At 35.2% G+C, this 15,871-nt stretch overlaps 1 protein-coding gene across 7 annotated transcripts in view; it reads right to left on the reverse strand.

The window, feature by feature from the left end:
* The window catches only part of ATRX (ATRX chromatin remodeler), a 296,672-nt gene that overhangs the window by 181,297 nt on the left and 99,504 nt on the right, over positions 1-15,871 (reverse strand). For 3 of the 7 annotated variants that reach the window (XM_030807617.1, XM_030807623.1, XM_030807621.1), the window contains 4 exons: positions 14,768-14,881; positions 9,776-9,885; positions 5,913-5,980; positions 2,498-5,571 (listed from right to left, as the gene is read on the reverse strand). In XM_030807617.1, coding sequence (XP_030663477.1) covers positions 2,498-5,571; positions 5,913-5,980; positions 9,776-9,885; positions 14,768-14,881 — 3,366 coding nt within the window. The remainder of the gene's footprint in view (positions 1-2,497; positions 5,572-5,912; positions 5,981-9,775; positions 9,886-14,767; positions 14,882-15,871) is intronic. The other 4 variants (XM_030807620.1, XM_030807624.1, XM_030807619.1 and 1 more) reach the window with 4 other exon arrangements.

Raw genomic sequence — 15,871 nt, forward strand, 5'->3', positions numbered from 1 at the left:
TTAGACAGAGGAGTACATAAATTCAGCATGCTTATATAAGCATGTAAGTAAATTCTGAAGGAATATCATAACATTGGCTCACATGCAAACTTATCTTTAAAAACAGAACTTTTTATATAGCGCTTATTTTCAAGGCACTCCTATTCTATTCTACTTGTTTCTATTGACAAGGCCCAATTTTTCACAGGTTAAATTCCCTAACAAATTTATCTTCTTTCTTATTTCATCCCAAATAATCAGCTTAGTCCCCAAAAATATCCAGGGTAAAGAAAATCTCAACAAGGCTTATTTCACCAAGCAGTTGAAGGATTGGCATTTGCTGAAGTGACGAATTCTCAAAGTTTCTCTTGATACACACCTGAGAAAAAGTTTACTCCCCATCAGCCTATTTGTCCTTAAGATCAAAGTTAAATAAATCAAAATGGAACACAGTGATCTAGATCAGTGCTGAGATAATTATCAAGAGATGCATCAATTGAGTATTTGCCATATATCACCATCCCTTCTTAAGGCCTAATGAATTCATATTAATTAATACACTAAATATTAATAATTCTCACCATGAGAGGTGCATAACAGAAATTTTCATAGGTATCAATAAATCAAGTGAGATCTTAATTAGTAAAATACTTGAAATCAAACATATTGATTTCACCAGTGAAATTGTTTAATCACAGAAACCAATTTTCCAAAGTTTAAAAATAGCGAGACTAAGAAAAAAAGAGGGAAGATCCAAATAAATAAAACCAGAAATAAAATTAGCTCAGTGACATATAATTTTTAATGGATTTTTAACTCAATTTTTAAACACAATTTATTATTCTTAAACTCTAATCCTTAATAAGGATTTTCACAGCTAACCTAACAACTAAAACATTGATTTGACATCAAAGTAAATATTAGATTCTGTATTTTTAATATAAGTCCACAATCCCCTATATATAATTTTGAAATCTAAAACACTCTCAAAACGGAAAGTTTCTGTAAGAGGGTACCAAAGACAATCTGGCAGCAAAACCTGGTCTAAACTGCTTATTCTTTTAAATGTGAATCTTCAAATGTTTTGCTGCAGAAATACTATGTGTTTGATTATTTGGTGTTGCATCAGGCCCCACTGGAGCTTTTATAAAATATATAGTAACTGCTTTCTATTATTTTTCTAAAAACCAAAAAGTTGCAGATTCTGAAACACAGTAGACCCCAAGAATTTCAGGTAAGAAACTGTGAACTTGAAGTTACAATAGCCACACAAACAGAGCTCCATCTAGTCATCTGATATAGCAGAGCATTCAATTGAAGCACACACCATGCATATCACATGTGGTTTTCAAGTCAAGTCATAAGTACTCCATAAAAGAAATGTAAAGTTTTATTAAAAAACAAGATTTTGCTGGGCACAGTAGCTCATGCTTGTAATTCCAACACTTTGGAAGGCCGAGGTGGAAGGATTGCTTGATGCCAGGAGTTCAAGACCAGCCTGGGTAACATAGCAAGACCTCATCTCTATAAAATTAAAAATTAAAATTTAAAAAATAGCCAAGATTCAAATTAATTCCATTAAAATCCAATTGGGATAAATTGAAAACTATAACATAAAAACTGAAAGGAAAAATTTTTAAATTCTACCTATGTTGGAAATACAATTTTATGTAAAACCCACTTTATAAAAATTTTTAAATAAATTCTGAGTATCCATAGAACTGACAGGTCTTACTGACTAAAAAAAAAGACAAATGACCAATACACATTTAATACACAACTGATTTTTAAAATAACTTCAATAATAAAAACTTATTTTTAAAATTATTTTTCATAAATTTTTAAAGATTAATTTTAACTAATTCATAAAAGTATTTTCATTCACCAGCTGACCCAAACTTTAATGTTCCTAGTACTCTACCTCATCAGGGTAGGCTAATCCAGCTAATGTTTGGATTTTCTTCCTTCCTTCATTTTGAGTGTTTTTAAAAGAAAAACATCTGTTCATGTCATTAGAAACTAGTTAATAAGCAACAACAAAGGGTTTTAATGAGGCAAATTAAAAATAATTAAAGGGGATTTCATGAGACACAAAGTTATCTGTTCAAACTTAAAAAGCCATATGCATGGCAGTTAAAATTTTGACACACCATGTCATACCAGTACCAAGCACTCACTTCCATTATATAACTAAATAGCTACTGAACCACTGGCACCAGTCTGCTTTTCTTTCTGCTCATTACTCCAGAGAAAAGCACTAAACATTGATAAAGAAATTTTGTCATTTACTCAACAAATTTGGGATCCCTGATACTGAATACTAGCAATGTTCAAAATATCTTCCAATGGCAGCATAAAAATAAATAAGGAAATTTTTTTAATAAACTCCTAAATAATTTTTAAGTGGTATTCTCCTAAGTAGTAACCCTAAATTTGATTAGCTTCAGGGAAAATTAAACAATGTAGAATTCAAGAGGGGGAAGTACAAATTATGAATTTTTTATTTATTTTTGCATACCTGAAGATTGGCAAAATCCAGTATGTGAAGATAGCACTAAATTTTCAGTCACAGGCTTAATTTTCTGTTCATCACTGCTTCCCTCACCTATAGAATTCTGATCATCATCTTCTATATCAGAAGAAGATGAGGATGTAATGTCAGCTTGCTTCCTTTTAGTGCTTGTTCTTAGGGAGTTTCTCTTTTTCTCCTTGACAATGACTGCCTTCTTTTTAGATGAAGTTCTTTGCTTCTTCTTTTTATTATCTTCAGAACTTTCCTCAGCATCGGATGATGATGAGCCGCTTTGTATTTCCTTAGTATTTCTCTTTGAACTTAAATTTCTTCTTTCCCTCAATTCTATTCTTTTCAGTCTCTTATCAGAAGAGTTACAACCATCTTCTTTCATGGAATATTTCTCAGTATCAGATGATGAACAATCTTGTCTCTTCCTTGAACTCTTTCCAAGCAACTTGCACCTTTTCTTCTCTCTACCATATGCTCCATTCGTACTCTTTTTATCCTCTGAAGAGTCACAACTATCTCCTTTCCCTGTTGACTTCTCAGCATAATCAGATAATTCATCCTTCTTTTTAGAAGTTTTATCTCTTATTTTTTTACTTTTCTTTTCTCCATCAGTTGTTTCATTCTTAATTTGTTTTATGCCCTTAGGAAAATGACAAATTTCTTCTCGCTCAGCTAACTTTTCAGTGCCATCAGATGAAGATTCATACTGTTGTTCCATTTTAATTACTTTTTTCTTAAAGTCTGAAGTTTTCTTTTTTTCTTCAGTTCCCTTTTTGCTCTGCTTTTTATCATCTTCAGAAGTTTCATCACTCTGGTCTTTCCTTAGGAATTTCTCCGCAATATCAGATAAGCCATCCTGTACTTTTTTACATGTCTTGGTTTTGAGATGCTTGCTCTTTTCTTTAGTTTCAGCAACTTTTCTAACTTCCAAAGAAGTAAAACTCTCCTCTTTCCCAGAAAGCTTATCGACACCATCAGTGGAAGCACTTGCTTGCTGCTTCTTAGGAAGTCGATCTCTTAATTCCATGATGGTCGTGTCTTTATCAACTGTGCCTTCTGCTGGAAAGAAATTCTCTCTCTCTTGTTTCCTTTCAGCATCATCAGATGATCCTTCTTGCGAGGTCTTCAAACTTTTGTGCCCTTGATTATCCATTCCTTTTTTGCTGTGTTTCTCATCTTCAGAAGAGTCAAAATCTTTTGTATTTGGAATTCTTTTTTTGGTGGTTCTGGCAGCACCAATTTTACTCATGCTCTTTATCTCTTTTTCTAATTCTGAGTCGTAATTAGAAGACTCAGACTGGGTTTGCCGTTTCTTTTTAGAAATTATAGAGCTCTTAGCTGATTTGCCCTTTTTAGTATCAAAATCTGAGCCAGATGTAGAACTTTTTCGTTTCCTTTTTCCTTTATCATCTTTCCCCGCCTGAGTCTTTAAATCATACAAAGTCTTATGGTTTGTATGAATTTCATTAATATCAGTATCTGAAGAAGAACTGTGACTCATCCTGCTTACCTCTTTGAGGATTGCTAGCATTTCATCAGAATCTGAATTTTGATCCACAGTCTCTGATTGCTTAGATTTTGGCAATTTATTAGGTTTAGGATTATCTATAGCACTGTCAGAAGAATTCCGCTTATCCTTTTTTCTCACTGGAACTGATAGTTTTTGTTTCTCCTTAACTGTTTCATTACATTCTTCATCTGAATTAGATGTTACAGGGTTGGTTTCTGTCTGTCGCCTCAAGGGTGTAGTCTTTACACGTGGGGATCTTCGAAGATCAGATTCCTCTAAAAGTAATGAAACTTCATTTTCAACCAAATGCTCATTATCAGTGTTTTCCTGTCCAAGTCCACATTTCTCTAACTTGGGGTTCAGACCACAACTTTTATAGCCATCTTTATCTTGTGGAACTTCCTGACAATCAGCACCTTTAATTGGGGAATTAGAAAGGGAAACAGGAGTGAGTTTAACATATAATTCTTTTGTTACTTTAGCTGTAGTTTTTGATTTAATACCTCCTCTGTTGTCTTTTGAAGAAATATTTAATTTTACAGATGAACTCTCCAGTTCTTGTTCAGTTCCACTGCTGCCATCCCCTTGATGATCAACTGAACTCTGAACTTCCATAGCAGTCTCAAGATTCTCAAAAATGTCTTCTGGAACTGAGGAAGGAACAGACACAATATCCATGTCTAAGTCTTCAGAAGTGTTGGCAGGTTCATACTGAGGTTCTTCTTTTCTATCAGATTTCTTATGTTCACCACCGGTACTTTTATTTGCTCTTTGTCCCTCTGTTGGAACATTCTGATCCATGTGCTCACTATCTACCTGTTTTCTTGAAAGTTTAGCTTCTGACTTTGAAATATCCTTCTTTTCCAAAGCACAAGGTTTTTCTCCTTTTCGTGCTTTTGTTTCAAACTTAGCATCTATGACTTTATGCTCTTTGGTATTTTTCTCTTTGTTTACAGCATCCATCGCTCGAAACTCCAAATTTAAGTCTTCTTCCAATGCAAGATGAGCCTTCTTAATATCAGCCAACACAGACTTAAAAGCCTTAAGCTGACGTAATTTTGTAGCAGAATTGATTTCTGAATTATCTGTTGCCTGCTTTAAAAATTTAACATAACTGGAGTTCATGTTGGCTGTGGTCTCAATCAGTTTTTTTGCCTTCTTAATCATCTCTTTGGGCACAATTAGTGCGGAATAAGAGTAGGTTACAGAGCCAGAACAGGAATCATCTAATTTCTTTTCTTCTCCATTACAATTTGAACTAGTCTTCTTTGGAGAAAATCTGGATGTATGTTCATATACTTTATTACTCTTTTCACTGTCAACTTTTATCTTCTTCTTATTTTGCTGCAACAACTGTTCTAAATTCTCAAATACGCTGTTACATGCAGTGACCAAGTCCAACAAAGGCTCTGGGTGACAAATGTAGCAATACCATTGGTTGTTTTCATCCATTATTGTGGACAACTCCTTTCGACCAAGGTTGCGTAGAATGCATTTCTTGCAGAAAGCATTATGGCAAAAGTCACAACAAATCAAGTTTCCACCTTCCGCACACCATCTGAAATGTTTTAAAGATTAAAACATTATTCCCTTCTTTCAGGAAACTGAAAAGATATGTAAAAAAATAAAAATAAACATTATTCCCAACAAAACTCATTTTAATCTCTTCGTTATAATGCAATTTAAATTTTTACTGCCAGTAATTTTAGTGGTAATTTAGGTCATCTGCTTACTCTTTATTAGAAACTTAGACATAAACTCAGGGTTTTATGGAAAAGAACAATCTTTCATTAAAGACATCAATGATGATACTATGAAAGACAAACCTCATAAATGATTATGTAACAATTCCTCCCAAAAGTAGGAAACACTGAATGTTAGCTCATCTATATTACCTACCTACATTGTTCATCCATTCCATCTGAGTCACGGCTAATATCATCACTCATGTAATACTTAAAGCAATTCTATTAAAAGAAAAGAGGAAGGGGAAATTTAATTCAAAATTGATAACATTCATAAAGGACAAAAACTTTATTTTTTTAAGTAATTAAAAACACTGGGGAAAATCTCCAGGACACTGGTGTGGGCAAAGATTTATTGAGCAATATCACACAAGCTCAAGCAACCAAAGCAAAAATTGGCAAATGAGATCACATCAAGTTAAAAAGCTTTTGCACAGCAAAGGATACAATCAACAAAATGAGAAGACAACCCACAGAATGGGAGAACATTTTGCAAAGTGCCCATCTGACAATGGATTAATAACCACAATATATAAAGAGCTCCAACAATTCTATAGGAAAAAATCGAATAATCCAATCAAAAAATGGGCAAAAGATTAGACTGGACATTTCTCCAAAGAAGACATACAAATGACAAACAGGCATATGAAAAGCTGCTCACCATCATTGATTATCAGAGAAATGTTAATCAAAACTATAATAAGATATCATCTCACCCCAGTTAAAATGGCTTATATCCAAAAGACAGGCAATAACAAATGCTGGCAAGGATGTAGAGAAAAGGGAACCCTTGTATACTGTTGGTAGGAATGTAAATGAGTACAATCACTATAGAAAACAGTTTGGAGATTCCTCAAAAAAACTAAAAATTGAGATACCATATGATCCAGCAATCCACCTGCTGAGTATATACACAAAAGAAAGGAAATGAGTATATCAAAGAGATACTGGCACTCCTATGATTGCTGGGCCACTGTTTACAATAGCAAAGATTTGGAAGCAACCTAAGTGCCCATCAACAGATAAATAAATAAATAAAATGCGGTACATACACACAATGGAGTACTATTCAGCCATAAAAAGAATGAGATCCTGTCACATGCAACAACATGGAAGGAAGTGGAGATCATTATGTTAAGTGAAATAAGCCAGGCACAGAAAGACAAACATTGCATGTTGTCACTTATAAGTGGGATCTAAAAATCAAAACAATTGAACTCATGGATGAACTAATGAAGGATGTCATGAAGGACAGTTACAAGAAGCTGGGAAAGGTAGTGAGGGGATAGGGAGGAGGTGGGGATGGTTAATGAGTACAAAAAAATACAAAGAATAAGACCTACTATTTAATAGCACAATAGGGTGACTACAGTCAATAGCAACTTAATTGTACATTTTTAAATAACTTAAAGAATGTAATTAGATTGCTTGTAACTCAAAGGATAAATGCTTGAGGGGATGGATACCCCATTTTCCACGATGTGCTTATTTCACATTGCACGCCAGTATTAAAACATCTCATGTATGCCATAAATATATATACCTACCATGAACCCAAAAAAATTTTAAAAATAAAAACAATTTTTTTTAAAAAAAGGGAGTATGTGTGCATGTTTCAGAGACTCAAAGCAAAAACACTGCACTACCCCAGCTGGGCGCAGTGACTCATGCCTATAATCCCAGCACTCTGGGAGGACGAGGAGGGTGGATCACCTGAGGTCAGGAGTTCAAGACCAGCCTGGCCAACATGGCGAAACCCAGTCTCTACTAAAAATACAAAAATTAGCTGGGCGTGGTGGCAAGCGCCTGTAATCCCAGCTATTCTAAAGGTCGAGGCAGGAGACTCACTTGAACCCGGAGGCAGAGGTTGCAGTGAGCCAAGATCACGCCACTGCACTCCAGCCTGGGCAACAGAGTGAAACTCTGCCTCAAAAATAAATAAATAAATAAAATAAACACTGCTACCCACTACCCAATGTCTGTATTTTCCAGACATCTAACTATCTCAAGAATTAATGCCTTGAAACAGATTTCCATACACTCAAGTACCACTATTCCTTATTTAAAAGTTTATAAAAGATTTTTGGCTGGGTGCGGTGGCTCATGACTATAATCCCAGCACTTTGGGAGGCTGAGGTGGGTGGATCACTTGAGGTCAGGAGTTCAAGACCAGCCTGGCCAACAGGGTAAAACCCTGTCTCTACTAAAAATACAAAAATTAGCCAGGTGTGGTAGTAGACACCTGTAATCCCAGCTACTTGGGAGGCTGAGGCAGAAGAATCGCTTGACCCAGGAGGTGGATGTTGTGGTGAGCCAAGATCACGCCACTGCACTCCAGCCTGGGCAGCAGAGCAAGACTCTGTCTCAAAAAAAAAAAAAAAAAGTTTACAAAAGATTTTAGTAAAGCTAATTTCTGGTCTCATACAACTAGCTACTAAAGCTCTACATAAAAATGTATTAGATGTGGGTACTTAGCAATTTTAATAGCCACCATATACAAACAGCTACTATGTATACAGCTAAACAATTAATCTACATTATCTTTAAATATCAAAATACCTACCATGCAAGGTAGGACATATTATGAGAGAAAAGGCTAACTTTCATTAATATGTAAATAAATCTAAAGTCATACAACTAGTAAGGGGCAAAGCTGTTATTCAAATCCAAGTTTGACTGACTTCAGTCTTTCCAGTGGGACTGCAGAAAGGGAAAAGGTGCTCACTGATACAAACTACAGATTAGTGAAATGGCCTAGGCTCAACAGAGTGGTTCTTGAAAAAAGACAATCATATGGATAAGAAAACAGAAAGGCAAATACATGTCACAAATCCAGCAATATTAGATTCTACTGTCACAATTTAAAACGAAACTCTCCAATACATACCCTAGATAGGCCCCTGGCTGAACTGAATTCAAGGAAAGGAGGGATACAAATTGCTAAAGAACAAAGTACAGTTCATTTAAGCATGTCTGAATCTATCAAAAATTCATGCAAGATCTAGAGCTAGAATTCCCAGGAAAACATGGCCTGCCACTGCATTTCAAAGGCAGCTTTTTATTGGGAAACAAACTAACATAGGATTAATCTTAGCAGGAATATGAGTTAAGAAAACCATAACCTTGACATTTATAGGTAGGTAGGTAGTTACCGAGACGAAGTTTCCCTCTTGTTGCCCAGGCTGGAGTACAATGGTGCAATCTCGACTCACTGCAACCTCCACCTCCCAGGTTCAAGCGATTCTCCTGCCTCAGCCTCCCAAGTAGCTGGGATTACAGGGACCCGCCACAATGCCCAGCTAATTTTTTGTATTTTTAGTAGACACGGGGTTTCACCATGTTAGCCAGGCTGGTCTCGAACTCCTGACCTCAGGTGATCCACCAGCCTCGGCATCCCAAAGTGCTAGGATTACAAGCATGAGCCACCGTGCCGGGCCCACATTTATAGATATTTAAAATTAACTCCAAGGTATTACTAACAAAAAAGTGGCACAGACTGTTAAAATTATAACCAACATATAAAAAACATTTTTAATTCTATCATCTCCAAGTTATGTCAAAACCCTGCTCCACATAGATAGTTTACATTTGGGGAAGTAGGATATATAAGGGGAAAGATTATAAAACACAAACATTACACACATCCACTCTTGAGATTTTCAAACACACCAAGCTCTCCCTCAACCACCAGTATCTGAATACTATGTTGCCTCTTCCCAGAACATGATGAACCAATCTCACTTACCAGGCTAATTCTTATTCATATTTCACATATCAGCTTTCCACTAGAAAGCCATCCAAATCCTATTTACACAGGCTTCCGGTGTGCTCCCATAATCACAGTATCTCCCCTATCATGACACTTAGGCTTTGTATGTCTATTTTCCCCACTACAATAGAAGTCTTCTAAGGGCAGATACCATTTCCATCTTTCTTCAAGACTGTGCCCTCAAAGACCTGGTATATGGTAAGCATTCAAATATTTATGGTATGAAATATCAACAGATCATTACATACCTTACAAATAAGAACTTGCAATGAAGGGTGTCTATAAATGGAATCTTTTTGAAAATGATTGACCTGTTGTCCACAAGCAGTGCAGCTCACAATCCCATGAAGCCCATCTTCTAGGAGAAAGGAGTGGCTATTATTCACACATTTACACACAGAAAAAGATACTTACTTTAGTCAGCATTTTGTAACTTTTGTATTAGAAATGAAATACCTCATAATCCTTAGAAAAATGGCATATTGGACACAAGTAAAAAAGGTTAATATTTTATCGACTTACTAAGCACATGACAACCTTGGAAATTCCAAGTTACAAATCCTAATTGTTTCCCTTTACAGATGCAAATGCCATTTTTTACAACTCAAAGTAACATTAAGAGAACCCATAAAAAGTTCTAAAGCTAGGGGCCAAGAGCTCTTTTTTATTTTATTATTGCTTTGTAAATAAATTCAGTATCAGTCCTTAAAGAATGGGGAAGTAGGTGACGTATATGGAACAGATTCTTTTGCAATCCTATACTTAAGTATGCCATAAAGGTTTTTATTCTCAAAGTGGAATTATCTGCACAGACACTATCAATATGGTATGTAAAAACTTGGTAATTTTATGATATTACCAATTTCCTTCCTAATATTTACTTCAACACTATCCATAATTGTCATTAACCTGCCTTTTTTCTACGTGTACTCCACTATCCACTCCATATCAACACTGTCTACTATTTCCAAATAAAGACAAACAAGGCATTGCAGGTGTATCTATTTTGGCAGCAAAACATCAGAACGACTGGGGGAAAAAGGCAGAGTCCCATCCTGTACTGTCTCCTGAAAAACAGACTGAAGAAAACCTACAGAAACCTCTCCAGCCTCCCTCTTGTCCCTAGTTCTGCTAAGGCAGTATTTCACACCCTGAGCTAAACATTAGAGTCATCTGAAGAATCTTTTTAAAAACAGCCATTCCCACCCCTAAAACACTGAATTAAAATCTCTCAGACATTTTCTTAAAGTTTCAAAGATGATCCTGATGTGCAACCAAGACCTTGATCAAAATAAGATGGTAGATTATAATTCAGAAGAAGTCACTCAAAATGCTTACATTCACAAATAAAAAGGAAACAACTAAAAAACAAATTGGCTCCATCCTTAAATAAAAAACAAAACATCACACATATTTCTCACCCTTTTAATTTTCTCTTTTGGGTTTCTGTTAGGTTTAAGGTCCAAAGCACCATGGACCCAAATATTATCATGAATATTTTTATTTGTAGAAACTTTAAAAAAATTTTAAGAGCTAGAGTCTCACTCTGTCACCTAGGCTGGAATGCAATGGTGCAAATTCAGCTCACTGCAGCCTCTACCTCCCAGGCTCAAGCAATCCTCCTACCTCAGCCTCCTGAGTAGCTGGGACTACAGGCACACACCACCACACCCAGCTAATTCTTTTTAAAGACTGGGTCTCACTGTGTTGCCCAGGCTGGTCTCCAACTCCCGGGCTCAAGCAATCTTCTGGCCTCAGCCTCCCAAAGTGCTGGGATTACAGGTGTGAGCCACCACACCTAGCCAGAAGCTAAAAATTTTAATGTATAAGAACACCATCATACTTTTTTAGAAGATAATAGTAAACTTGAAGGTTTACTATTTATGTTGCTAATATTTTTATTTATGCTTTTTTTTTTAAATTTTAAAGATGGGGTCTCAATCCATCACCCAGACTGCAGTACAATGGCACAATTAATTATAAGTCACTGTAGCCTCAAACGCCTGAGCTCAAGCAATCCTCCCATCTCAACCTACCTAACAGCAGGCATTACAAGTCTAATGAATTATAATTACATTATTTACAAACACCAGTTTGATCTTGGGTATTCATATATTCTGTATTTGTTTTAACAGAAACAAATACACCACAGCATACTTTTTCATTTCAAATAATGATTTCATTCAGATAAACTAACAAGATGAATAAAATATAGAATCTGAATGTTCATCCAGTGTTAAGTAATACTTACTAAGCATCTTCAATGTGCTTTGGTGCATATATCGCTCAAGAATTAAACAAAACTAGGTAATTCTTTGGAAATTTTCTCCCACATGTGCACGGAATCAAATATAAGGATATTCACCACAGCACTAATTAGAAAATTAGAAAATGAAAAATTGGGAATAACTTCCTATGTGGGAAATGAATAGTGGCTTATTGATACAACATAATTCTATAGAGCAATGAAAAATAAACAAACTAGATGTACATTTACTGACATGAATACAATTCAAAAACAATGTTAAATGAAAAACATTCCCAAATGATATACACAGCATATTATTTTGTTATACTTTTAAATGAAAAATGTTTTATGAATACATATATAAAATACATAGAAAAACATGCACACACATGCACATGCATAAAACTTCAATATAATCATTACCTGTGGGGTGGGAAGAAGGGGAAATGGATGAGAGTAGGACTGAACCAATATTTTACTTAAGTGAGATCTGAAGCAAATATGGTAAAATGTTGAAATGTTACTTTATGTACTTGTTGCTGTATACATGTTTAAATTTTTTATTTTTAGTTATGAAATATATTTAAAATTGTAACACAGGGTATAAATGGAAAAGAGGCATTTTCATTTCTGAGCTCAATAGATTTTAATGGTTTTAAATAGAACAAAATTATTGTGTCATATAAAAAAGTTAGGTGTAAAATATACTTTCTAACAATTAAACTGGGAAGAGAATGTCAAAATAGGGTATGATACTGAAAACTTTTTTTAAAAATCAGCTCCTGAAATGTTAACTTTAGCCATATCTTTGTGTTATAATATTATTCCAAATCAATATAAGACTTCATATATAAAGTTTACATTCTTGACAGTTTCGTAAGTTAGGCTTCAATTTTGGAACTAGCTTTCTTAAAAAGTTTAAATATTAACTACACCAATTCAGTATTTCAGATCACCAATTTATCTATATATGTGTATATAAAGTAAACCTAGTGTTAAATTTCCTGTGTGATTTCTGACAGCTTAAAAATGTAACAAATCATTAAGATGAAAATAGACGTGAAAGATTTAAGAGCTACTGATGGCTATAAATGTATGTATTCCCTTAAGCGTGATATCAAAACATTCCTACACAGAACATTCAATAAAATGTTCCTGAAACTTATCAGCTGAGACCAAATGCCAGCAGCATACCAAAGTGGCACTAGGAATACCCTCATCAACAACAGTGGTTCTTTTATTCTTTCAGCCCTTATCCACATTTCAGACACTGACTGCTACAGGGTCCCTTCCCCAAAAAAAACACCACTTAGACACTCTGTACACTAAGTGTACACAATGCAGAACACTTAGTTATTTGTCTTCTCTACAGAACCTATGATCAGAGGAAAGAAACTCTTACTACTGATCTTCACCATCACTTTCTAATTGAGGATTCTCTTAAATTTTAAGACTACTACCTTAGCTTTAATGAGCTCTGTTGCTGCAATGGCAGTTTCCCTACCATGAACTAGATTCTCAGAAAGATTCCTTATGCTCAAAAGGAGCTGACTACCCCTTTGTGGACAAAAGATTAAATAATATTTCCTTTATTTTTGCCAACAACCTTACAAATTATTTAATCGGAAAATGAATATATAAAATATGTTATAATAATAGACATATTTTACTGGTTCCAGCAAGATAATCATAGCATTAAAATAAAAATCTACACAAAATTTCACCAATATAAGAACTTCACTATAATTTCACAATTATATAATCCGATCAATATTAAATGGATATGCTTTCACTACACTTCTACTTAGAAATTTAGTGTCATGTTCTATCATTTGGAGATTCATTCCTTTTATAGTTATGAATTCTGGCTCTATTAAGCTGCCCCAAAATATATATAGGCACCATTTAAGAATCACACACAAACAAGTGGGACACATAGTCCACTATTATTTCTAAATGAATCCTTCTGATACAAACTTTTTATAGATGGTTAGCCAATATTAGAGAGAGAGAGAGAGAGAGAGAGAGAGAGAGTGTGTGTGTGTGTGTGTGTGTGGGTGTGTTTTAATTTTTTTGAGACAGGGTCTCACGCTGTCATCCAGGCTGCAGTGCAGTGGTGTAATCACGGCTCACTGCAGCCTCAATCACCTGGGCTCAAGTGATCCTCCCACCTCAGCCTCCAGAATAGCTAGGACAACAGGCATGCGCTGCTATGTCCAGCTGCTATTTTTATTTTTTGTAGATATGGGGTCTCACCATATTGCCCAAGCTGGTCTCGAACTCCAGGACTCAAGTAATTCTCCTGCCTTGGCTTCCTAAAGTGCTGGTATTACAGGTGTGAGCCACCACTCCCCACCATTTGTGTGTTTAAGGGAGGATAGACAGACAAAGGGAGAGGTGCCTCTGGAAGACAGAGGGAGGGTTATCAGCTCTAGCTCCCTACTCCTTCCTACTTATGTCCATGTTGCTGTTCTTAGATTAGTGGATTTGAAACTTCAGTGTACACAAGAACAAACTAGAGTACATTCTTGACCTCATCAACAGAAATTCTAATTTGTGAGGAGTGGAGTCAAGGGACTTGCATTTATAATACCCCAACTAATACTAGTGCAGATGTACGTCACTCTATGCAACTCTAAATATATAAAGTTACCTGTAGGCCACAGACAAGATTTTGCATGAATCTAAAATTCTTTTAGGGTTGGGGGGAAAACATAGTATTATGGCATATATGTATTATAGAACATGTGGAAGAAGGAAATGCTACGCTTCTTGAGATAACTTAACAGCCACTGAAGGCAAAGGTATTTCGATAAATGGTGTTTAACCTTTTCTGCTTCAGAGCTCAGAGAGAAACAGAAGTTATATTTAAGTAGTGCTTTTAATAAACAAAAGGCAGAAAAGTGGAGGTATTTTTAGTAAGCATATCAGATTTTCCAATATGGTCATAAACAGCAATTTAAATTCATGTTTCATTTTCACTTGTATTTACCTCCGCGTTTTTTGAGATTTTCAGTTTTCATTTTACTTCTGCTTCTAAATTCAGGCCCTTTAAAATCATCTTTGTCTTCATTCAGCACTGGCTCTGGCTGTACAATCACTGTACCTAGAATGATTTCATTTAAAAAACCATTACACATATTAAATGTGCAAGTGAAGTACAAGACTTCAGTTCAGATAAAGCCAACATTGCTGGTACATAGTTTCTTTCAAGCTTTAGATATTGGTATAAGGACCTCACAAAAGTAAATAAAACAGGGAAATAGTAAAAGGGCCAGGTGTCAACAATCAGTTTATTTGTTGAAATATAGTTCATAAAAACAGGAAAGGGAGGTATTATGGAGTGATTACAAAAGAAATGTGTGAATCAAATAGAAAGCCTCAACCCAGTTCTGAATTTTTATAGTGCCTATCACAAAAGCTGTTATGAATATGAACATCTATGCTAAGCCGTAAAGAATTCATAAAATATGTGGTTCAGAGGGAAAAAATTTTTAAAGACATCCTATTTTCATAATCCAAATCATAAACTCAGAAAGATTTTAAGGGTAGTTTTATATTGCAAGGGAGGGGTATTGGTGGGGGAAATGAAGTTCATTCTATTACTCCTGTATCTATACTGCAGCATTTCCCAACTGGTATGTCAAAGTTTCACTACTCTGTGAAAGTCCTTAAAGAGTTTTAACAGATTAAGATACTTTAGCTGAAGTACCCTAACAATAAATTGTAGAATGAGATCATTTGTTGATCCCTATGTTAATATTTTAGAAAGAATGTCCTTCCTTAACTATAAAACATGTGAATTGAAGAGAGAGGCTATCAATTTAAGTTTTCATTAGTTCTCTCAAGAGCAAATAAGACAGGCATAGTAAAAAGGGTTTAGGTTTCAATGTTTACCTACATTGCTGGGCTTAGTAATTGGCTATCATTGGCAACAATTAAGGAAGAAAAAGCAGGTAGTCATCAGGGGCTTTCTCTGAAATATGGCTCTATGTTATTCCACAAGCAAATTTTGACAAGTTATAGCATCTAGTTGGTAAATGAGTTTCTGAGTCTCTGAAAGGGTGGGGGGCGGAGAGGACACAGATGATTGAGA

Source organism: Nomascus leucogenys, chromosome X (assembly GCF_006542625.1).
Source record: "Nomascus leucogenys isolate Asia chromosome X, Asia_NLE_v1, whole genome shotgun sequence".
Classification (NCBI taxonomy): Eukaryota; Metazoa; Chordata; class Mammalia; order Primates; family Hylobatidae; genus Nomascus; species Nomascus leucogenys.